At 41.5% G+C, this 9,652-nt stretch overlaps 1 protein-coding gene across 2 annotated transcripts; it reads right to left on the bottom strand.

Moving 5' to 3' along the window:
- Positions 1–621: 621 nt before the first annotated feature.
- Positions 622–7,831, bottom strand: anxa3a (annexin A3a). 2 transcript variants are annotated; one of them, XM_084550798.1, is made up of 14 exons: positions 7,765–7,831; positions 7,157–7,193; positions 7,016–7,063; positions 6,831–6,918; positions 6,022–6,116; positions 5,224–5,337; positions 4,892–4,982; positions 4,709–4,788; positions 4,035–4,091; positions 3,844–3,937; positions 3,652–3,747; positions 3,481–3,539; positions 2,865–2,987; positions 622–1,238 (listed from the first exon to the last, which is right to left on the bottom strand). In XM_084550798.1, the coding sequence occupies exons 1-14, from the start codon at positions 7,806–7,808 to the stop codon at positions 1,179–1,181; spliced, it is 1,086 nt and encodes a 361-aa protein (XP_084406924.1). In that variant the 5' UTR covers positions 7,809–7,831; the 3' UTR covers positions 622–1,178. The 2 variants fall into 2 exon arrangements, with proteins under 2 accessions (XP_084406924.1, XP_084406923.1); XM_084550797.1 differs by having other exon boundaries at positions 622–1,001.
- Between the last annotated feature and the right edge of the window lie 1,821 nt (positions 7,832–9,652).

The following is a 9,652-nucleotide window of genomic DNA, read 5'->3' as shown; positions in this document are numbered from 1 at the left end:
AAAAAAAAAAAAAAAGCTTGTTTCTGTTGAAATGATCTATTTTTCATTTTGACTGACTTGTTAAGATAAGTTATCAGCTGGTAACAAACTTCAGTTCCTGTTCTGCAAATTGAATTTAAGCTTCTCCTACTTATTATTATTATTATCATCTGTAAAAATGAGGCAACATAAAATCAGATAGTGTTGGTTTATGTGAAGGTTTAATTCTTTTAGTGATGAACAGAAATGAAAACTAACCAAACAGCGTTAAGGCTGGGTGGGTGGCTGGTGGTAAATTAAACCAGGTAAATCCAAAATGAAAGCTCTGGTCTAGGTCCCCATTTATGTTACGACCCAGCTCAAGGGGGGGCCCCAACATCAGAATGACAAAAATAAAGTTCATTTAAAAACAAAAAGATGAGACATGGTGGGTGTATGACATTTTTGTGAAATGGTAAATGATTATTTCTGATGCCATATAATTATTAAATTCCACACTGGTCCTGCTTAATTATAACTTTTTGTAAATAATTTCAGTTTGTTTCTATTGGAGTTGCTTCTATTTTTATTTATTTATTGTTTTTGTGACACCAGATGTTGAGTGATGAGGAAACTGAAGAGAAATTAGACGACACACATTAATCCTGGTTTGATGCAATAAATGAATGTTTGAATTTATTTAGTGACGCATCAAACGTCCATCACAACAACAACACAACACAACCTACCATCAGTCTGGCCCACTATCTGCCAGGACTACTTTACCATATTTATACTGCAGCAAGTATGAAGACTTCAGAAAGCATCAGAAAGGGTGCATTTTTTAATTTCAGGTCAAATTAAATGATGTTTAATGTATTAAATGTTTTACAATAAGGACACTAAATAAAGCTAAGAAGATACATTTTCCAAGTTCTCGTGAAAAAGTAAACGTTGCACATGAACGAAGAAACACGTCAGCAATCATCATCTCCTCCACAAATTTTCAGCAGAGTCTTTCGATAATCCCCGTGACAATCAGACTGAAACAAAACAGAACCTTCCATGAAAACGTCTCCTGCTTCCTTTACAATCAGCCCCTAAAACCATCCGCTCACAGCTGGAGTGAAGACGAAGCCCCGTAGAAGAAGAAGAAGCGACAGACGAGTAGGCCGACAGAGAGAAAGACGAGGCCGGTTTCCTCCTGGCCTCGTCTGTTTTTAGTCGTCTCCTCCACAGATGGACTTCACACATTCACCGTGGTTACCCGACAGATCCGACTGGAGGACACAGAGGAGCACAGAGCAAGGAGTAAAGAGTCTAACGGCCCACGTTCAGACCTCGCATTAACATCCGATCACAAGTGGCCAACTTTAAATACAGGTGTGAACACTGATCTGGTGTCAGTCCGCATGTGGAGGTGGTCTGGGACACATGTGACCTCCTTCCATTGGTAGTGTGAACACACAATGAGTCCTGGGTCACATTAAAGACCACCTACTCAACAGGGCTGATCTGAGGAAGAGGAGTTTAACTCGTTTGTTCAGAAAAAATGAGTATACTTTGTGTGATTCAGTCTTTAAGACGCAAAAAATAATGTCTGTGCATCAACTGGATAATCCTCCAACCAATCAGAGCCATTTAATTGGAAATTAATACAACTCCCTGGTGCACAGATGACGTTTAAGCTTGATGAGTTGGTCTTTCTTCCAGACTAAGACTCAGTAGCTTGTTCCAAAATGAAGTGAAAACAAACAATAAACAGCTGTTTGTGGTTCTAATCATAGACTATCTAAAGATGGATGGTGGACCTCTCCTCAAAAGTGAAGCCAAAACAAGTAGAGCTCCCCCTGGTGGCTGGCTGCAGTATAGGTCATAAGCTCCACCCTCTCCATGTTAGTGGGCGGGACTTGGGCCAAACTAAAACACTAAAATACACGTCAAATAATTTTTTCAAGGATGGTTTCTGTCATTTTAGGTAGTTAATATAATGTTGATGAATGTTGTTTTTTTGTTTTAGTTCGTTATTTGATGCTATAGAAGCAGGATGTGACATAATGGCAACCACCAGTTGCCATGCCAACCATGCCGTAAAGCAGTACCATGGGACTGTGAGAGTTTTTTTAAAAATAACTCTAGTGTATAATCCAACATTTCCTTGTAACTGGTGGAGGTAGAGCAGAGCGTAGTATTAATTAAATCAAGATGGCGCCGCCCATATCCCCGGGAAGATAGCGCCATTTTGGCCAATGAGAGGAAGTGGAGATGTGTTGTTCATATTTATATACAGTCTATGGTTCTAATACAGTGGTAGGTAGAAGCGCGTTTAAAAAGGTCACGCGAGAACCGAATGTTTTCAGCTGGTCACTTGTGATCGGATCACGCAGGTCGCGTTCAAATGCAAAGGTCTGAACATCCCCCCTGCCCTGAGAGCCACACTGAGCTGCACACCCCACACTGTGTCTACTCTCAGATACTGAATGTCTGTGGGACTAAAACTCCAATAACCCTCCAGAATGAATGATGTGACGACAGGTGTCAGGGCGGCCTGGACACAGGAGTTTTCATTTTGCTTCTCACGGTGTGACAGGTATGTGGTTTCTCTCTTAAGTCACTCATGAATTAGAGGAAGACCAGTGACCTGAACGACCACAAGATGCAAAATAAAAGACTCGACGCAGAATAATTATTCTCACATAAAAGCACAGCGTTAATAAAATCACATTTAATGTTAGTGGTGGATTAGTTTAGGATGATTGGGTCTCAGAGGAACTCCAGAAAATGAAGCTGATGCAAAGTCTGAATATTTTAGCACCAGAATTAACGAATGAAATATCAAATATAATCTGATTGTCTACATTAGAAGCAAAAACAAAAATAAGACCTCGTGTGAATAGGTTCCTCACCTCGATGGCGGAGTGCAGCGAGTGGCTGTAGAGCTTCTTGAACTCGGCTCTGATGTCCAGCAGGTCGATCTCAGACCGGCTCACCATGATCCGGTTCAGGGTGGATTCGTCGGTGCCACCGCCCTGACAGCATTTATTTTACATTAGCTGACTTTGGAATCATTCTGGTGATGTGCACTGATCAGCCATAACATTATGACCACCTCGTTTGATTTTGTTTATTTTTTTTTTTTAGGGAATGATGAAGTGTACCCACGACAGGTTTTAAGGTTGCACAACAAGAATGAAAAGCTGGACAAAACAAGCTTTTCCTGTTAGTACATAATCTTTAAATACACAAATTATACAGAATTACTCTACAAAACTGCCGTTTCAGGACATAACTGATGTCTCATGTTTTTGATATTACCAGGAATTGCACATGAAGCTCCAACTATTTCCTTAAAACACTTTTCTTTGCATAAAAGCTTCATTTTAAAGACAGTGCATGTACTAAAGCACACATTTCCACAGTTGCTATGTTTCTATGAAGCACATAATGAATGCTCTTTATCTGTGTCTGCAGGTGGCAAATATTTAAGGAATGAACTGAATGTGAATTAAGCAGCGTGCTCACCTTCATGCTCTTATGCAAGCGTTCTGCAAAGTACGCCGGAACATTCTTCACACACTTCACTGCAGGAAGGAAGCAAGTCGTTTTACAGTCTTGTTTCTAGATCACATTCAACACACGTTGCTGCTTTAACGTCCCGTGACGACATTTACGTTAACAACCAGAGCGTCTCACCAATGGCCACCAGCAGCTCCTCCAGCTCTCCGGACATCTCTCCTTCGATGCTCTGCTGCAGCGTCTTTCCACTGATGTTATTGTATTCGACAAGCGCTACACACACACACAAAAATAAAGTCTCACCTCATACTTTCAAATGTTGAAGAAAAACAAACCACGTTCTAGTTTAAACCCAAACCAATAACGTACTCTGTCTCAGCTGATGTATGCTTCTGTGGCAGAGGATGTCGATGAATTTATCTTCATCTGTGCCCCACTTCTTCTCTCCAGCGTCATAAAGAGTCTAATTAGAAACAAATGGAAAGTTTTTACTATATATATACAGTATATACTTTATGAACATGGACAATCATGGCGTGTATACGTCAGTCGTGCTTCACCTTGGCGTCTTCTTTGGCCTTTTCTGTGTCCACTGTGGTGTCCTCGTCTCTCTTACCCTGGAAATAAGCACAAAGCATCACTTAGTTTGCAAGCGACTGTTTTCTTTAACGTCACTCCAATACACTTCACAGGTCTTATACACCGATCAGCCATAACATTATGACAGGTCTCCCTTGTGGTGACTCATCAGAGAATGGACATGGTCCTCCTGTGGTGTCTGATCAACAGAATGTTGTTAGTGGGGGGTCCTTTGAAGGGAGGGGCCTCTGTGGATCATCCCACAGATACTTGATCAGTTTGGGATCTAGTGAATCTGGAGGCCAGGTCAACACCTTGTGCTGTTCTTCATGTTTTTTTTTTTAGTTGTTCCTAAAGTGTTTTTGTGTGTGTGTCTGTGTCAGGCTGCATCCTGCTGGGGATGGCTGCTGCCATCAAGGAGTGTCATTGCTATGGGGTGGGGGTGCCTGGTCTGGTCTAGGTGGGTGCTACATGTCTAAGTAACATCCACACCAATGAATGCCAGGTCCAGAAGTTTCCCAGCAGAACACTGAACTGTCACAAGATGGTCCATGTTATTCACTTCTCCTGTCAGTGGTCATAATGTTGTGGCTGATTGGTGTATGTGTTAATTAGTTATGTGGAAGCGCTGTAGTCGCTCATCACATCAACAAACCTCAGCCAGGAGCAGCAGCGCTTTGGAGAAGTCTCCAGAAACCTCCGTCTTCAGGTCCAACGTCAGCTGCTTCTCTGTTTCTGTGGAGGAAGGTAACCAGGATACGACAGATGATGACGTCGTATCTCGTTCTCTGAAGGAAGAATTGGAGTCAGATTAAGGCTGTGTTTTATAGCTCTGTACCTTTCAGATAGACGTCACGGAGAGCTTGGATTTGCTGGTTGGACCTGGAGGCAAAGATTTCAATCAAGACGCTGTCTTTGGTCCCAGCTCCCTGCAAAAAATACAACAACACGGTGTTACTTCACCACTTTGCCTTCTTCCCATAATGCATCCTGGCGGCATGAGTTCTCCCAGGAAGTTGCACGTATGTGAAATAAAATGTTACGGCTGATTGGTGCATGCGTCACTACAGGTACATATCACTGCTGGTGTTTAATATATACTGTGGTAAAGTGAAGAGCATTAGAAAAACAACCATGTATAACGTCAATAAAATCCCAGAGAAAACTGACTTTCATGGCTCGCATCACTTCGTGGCAGTCGTACACCGCAGGAGGAGTGATGAGCGCCTCCAGCAGGTCCTCAAAGTCTCCGTGGGTGTCCCCCTTCAGGTCCTCCAGCAGCGTCTACCATGTCAACACAGTCAGTCAGCGTTCATGTAATCCTGCTCAGCCACACCCATGCAAATACACACAGGTGTCCGGCAAACACACTGTCACACTGTGATCATGAGGTTACATTAAAGCTGCACAAGATGAGACTTTAAAGTTGAAACTGTTGTAACAGATAACAGACCGAGCATAGTTTGTATTTTTGTGTAGTGCACGGCTACACAAGTAATACTGCATGTATATAATAATGCTTGTGATGATGATAAATTCCAAAACTTGAAGCTGGCTTCATAAATAATCATTCTATTGATTATAATTTAATACAAATACACCAACATGTGTAAAAGATATCATTAGTTTTACAAGGTAGCTCTCAGAGCAGCAGTAACAGGAGTGTGTGATTGTGTTTGAATGTCAGCTTGAATCCAGCTTCTATTTGCATTTTCAAACGATGTGGTTCAGTTCATCCCTTCATCCTCCTCCTGTTCATCCAGCAAAGCACGAGAGGCGGTAGAAGACGCCCCTTTACTTCAAACCTTAAAGTATAAAGTAAGAACCTGCTTCCATGAAAGAGGAAGAACTAGAGTCTGTGTTTTACCGATCATGTTAAGCAGTAAAAAAAATTAAAACAGGATTTAAGTTCTCACAACCATTTAGTCAGTGAATGAGAACAAATGTGACAAATGGGATGTCTCTCACTCTGCCGGTGGCTTCCAGATAAGCCGCACAGATGAGCTGCCTCTGAGCGCTGCTTCGGTGCGTCAAAATGTCAATCAGCGTCTTCTCGTTGGTGCCTGAAACATTTACAGGAGAAAATGGAGGAAGTGACTGTCTACTGGCTGTATGTTTACATTAAAAAAAGAACATCAATCATTAGCCTCCAGGTAGCATCAATCAATCAATGATTAACTTTACATTTTAACACACGCACATAATCCCACAAATTTACACCTCAAAAACAGCTAAACTAGGGTAAGCTAGGCTAATTTCCTTTGGCAAGAGTTTAGCTAGACAGTTCTTAAAAAGCTAGCAACAAGATTTGAGGTTGTTTTCTGTATGACTTAATTTGTATGACTTTACGATGTTAAGGCAGTGCTAAGAAGCTAACGTTAGCACCGCACAGTAGCAAACAACTACTGGGTGCTAGCGTAGAATAGCTTGTTATTCTTAGTATTTCCAGTGTTTAGCATTAGCACACAGTTCTATGATTTATTTTTTTGAATGTTAGTGTTTTTTACCTTTCTGTGTAACATTTAAAAGTGTAACTCTAAAAGTGCCACATGATCATCACATTTAGCATCTTAGCACTGTATCTGTATCATGTTAGCACAGTATGCTAATCTCAGCTTCCCTTAAAGTGGGGACTTGTTTTGTCCTTGTAAAGTAAACCATTAAATTAAATGCTGAAGACAAGGTTTAAGGTTTGAGTAGATAGACCAGTAGTTTTTATGTTTGGTGTAATTCTCCAGGACATTCATGTAATTCAGATTTAATTTGTGTTTTAGTACCGAGTCCTTCTATGGCCTTCCTCAGAGCCACGGCATCTTCTCCTGCATCAAAGTCGGCTTTGGGTTTGACGGTTCCTCTCTCTCCAGTCTGAAGAACAAGGGTACATTCACCTGTCAGTCACCGGTCCTGTTTCTTTTAGTGGAACAATAAATTAAACTGTAAAGACTCGTGAGGTTGAACCTACTGTTGGTGAGAAAGACGTGGGGGAATTCACCAGACTGTCCAAGTCATCCTGCAGAATCAGTTTGGGTTTAAAAGGGATCAGTCAGAAAATAAAATAAATTAAATGATTAAAGCAATAAAAACAAAGAGAGACATCGCTTACCCATAAAGACGCCATGATGAAAACTATGCAAATGTTCCTATGTGAAAAACACACAGACGTTAATGTTTAAACTTTAGTAGGTTTTATTTATTAATTATATCACAAATGAAGATTTCTACGAACACTAATGAATGAATGTAGCTTTGTACCTGAGCTCCAAACTAAACTCTTTACTATAAATAAAGCTTGTGCTATGTGATCAGAGTTTTACTGAACATCCTGTTGACACCTCTGGGCTTGTCTCTATACTCAGCCGCTCTGCTCTGAATCTAAAGCAAATAAAAGTGTTTCAGTAGCAAAACACGCCTCACTATCGCTGCTCAACGTTTTCAAAATGCTGTGACTCACCTGAATATGACCACAAACTGTGAACTTGATATTTAATTTAGACGATAAGATACGGTTCATTCAGCAGGAGACTAAAGAGAATCCACCAAACCACAGATTTACAGTGAACTCCTGCAACCTCCAGGACTACTTCATGTTCTCCAGTTTAAAAAGCAGAACAATAGAAACACTTTTAATAAGAAGTTGTGAGTATTTGTACCAACCTCTCTGCTGTGAATAAATATTTAAATGAACTTAGTGAGAATGAAAGAGAAGCTCACCTGGATCTGAGTCTGAACCGGAAACTGCTGCGCCTCACCTTCATTGTCTCTGGAGAAGGAAATCTACCTGAACTGTCAGCTGGCTGGCCACGCCCACTCCTTAACAGCAGGTGTTGCTTTCAGGGACAACTCGTTTAATTTAGTTTTCTATGAGTTGAAGGTACCATTCTGAAAACAAACTGCAATCCTTCCTGTGTTTATAATATATATTTACTTCTTGCTCTATTTCTTGTACATTTGTTCATATGCAGATGTCGTAAAATTTATTCTATTTTATTTGTTTTTACTGACTATATTTTATTTCTATTTTTAGGTTAAATTTTTATTATTATTATTTCTTTATTTTTTTATCCTCACCTATTTTTTTTTCTACTTGTGGTTTTCAAAAGTATTTATTTTTTTATGTTTATGTGTAACTGAGCTACTGTGACCAAGCCATTGTCCCTTGTGGATGAATAAAGTCTAAATAAATTAAATAAATCACTGCTTATCTGCAAAATGCGACTTTTGTTTTACTTATTTGACTTAATGATATTTGCCTTTGCTTTTTAACAATTAAATATATATATGTTTTTTAATTGGGCGGCACAGTGGCGAGGTGGTTAGTTTGCATGTTCTCCCTGTGTCTGCGTGGGTTCCCTCCGGGTACTCCGGCTTCCTCCCACCATCCAAAGACATGCTGGTTAGGTTCATTGGTGATTATAAATTGGCCATAGGTGTGCGTGTGAGTGTGAATGGTTGTCTGTCTCTCTGTGTTGGCCCTGCGATGGACTGGCGACCTGTCCAGGGTGTACCCCCGCCTCTCGCCCGATGACAGCTGGGATAGGCTCCAGCAGACCCCTGTGACCCTTAACAGGACTAAACGGGTATAGAAGATGAATGAATGAATGAATGTTTTTTAATTTTTGGACAGTGCCTTACGCAACAGTATCACCTTTCACACCCACTTTATGAAACCAGGTGTTGCTTTCAGGGACAACTTGTTTAATTTAGTTTTCTAGGAGTTGAATTCACCTGTTCTGAAAAAGCTAATCTGCAAAGAAACATTAAATAAATTAAATCATATTTAAATGGACTGACTTGTCTTCAGTATTTGCTTCTTAACTATTAAAGGTTTTTGTTAACCCTTTGAAGTCATAAAGTGGTCAAAGCTATTGGCTTTAAGTTTAAAAATCTATTTTATTAAGTGAAACCCACATTCAGATTTTAAAACGTCTTGTCTCGTCTTCTTCTGCTTATCCGGGTCCGGGTCACGGGGGCAGCAGCTTCAGCAGGGGAGCCCAGACAGCCCTCTCCCCAGCCACTTCAGCCAGCTCCTCTGGAGGAACCCTCAGGTCTCCTACTGGTGGGACATGCCCGAAACACCTCTCCCGGTAGACGTCCGGGGCCAGAGAGGTGACATTCCATGTTCTAAAAGCCAGCTTCCATAACCGAGGATCAGACCGCCAAGGCCCCCACTTTGGTCTGCTGTCCGATCCACAAAGCACCGGACCCTTCATGCTTCTCCTGTGGGTGGTGGGCCTACAGGGAGGCGAGCCCATGTCTCCCGTTCGGGCTGGGCCCGGCCGGACCCCATGGGCAAAGGCCCGGCCACCAGGCGCTCGCCCACGAGCCCCAGCCCCAGGCCTGGCTCCAGGGTGGGGCCCCGGTAACCCTCCGGGCCGGGTACACAGTCTCTTCTTGTTTTTTCTCATAAAGGGTCTTCTGAACCGTTCTTTGTCTGGCCCTTCGCCTAAGACCAGTCTGCCTTGGGAGACCCTCAGAATATTTGTCATTCGTGTTCATTTCACCTGCAGCTGCACCCAAATGTCACGTTCTCTTTTCTTGACTAAAACTTTCAACTGTAATAATAATAATAATAATAATAAGAAGAAGAAAACAGGAGATG

Source organism: Chelon labrosus (assembly GCF_963514085.1).
Source record: "Chelon labrosus genome assembly, chromosome: 9".
In the NCBI taxonomy this organism is placed as follows: Eukaryota; Metazoa; Chordata; class Actinopteri; order Mugiliformes; family Mugilidae; genus Chelon; species Chelon labrosus.
The sequence above is the reverse complement of the archived record's forward strand: the minus strand, read 5'-3'. Positions and strand labels throughout refer to the sequence as shown.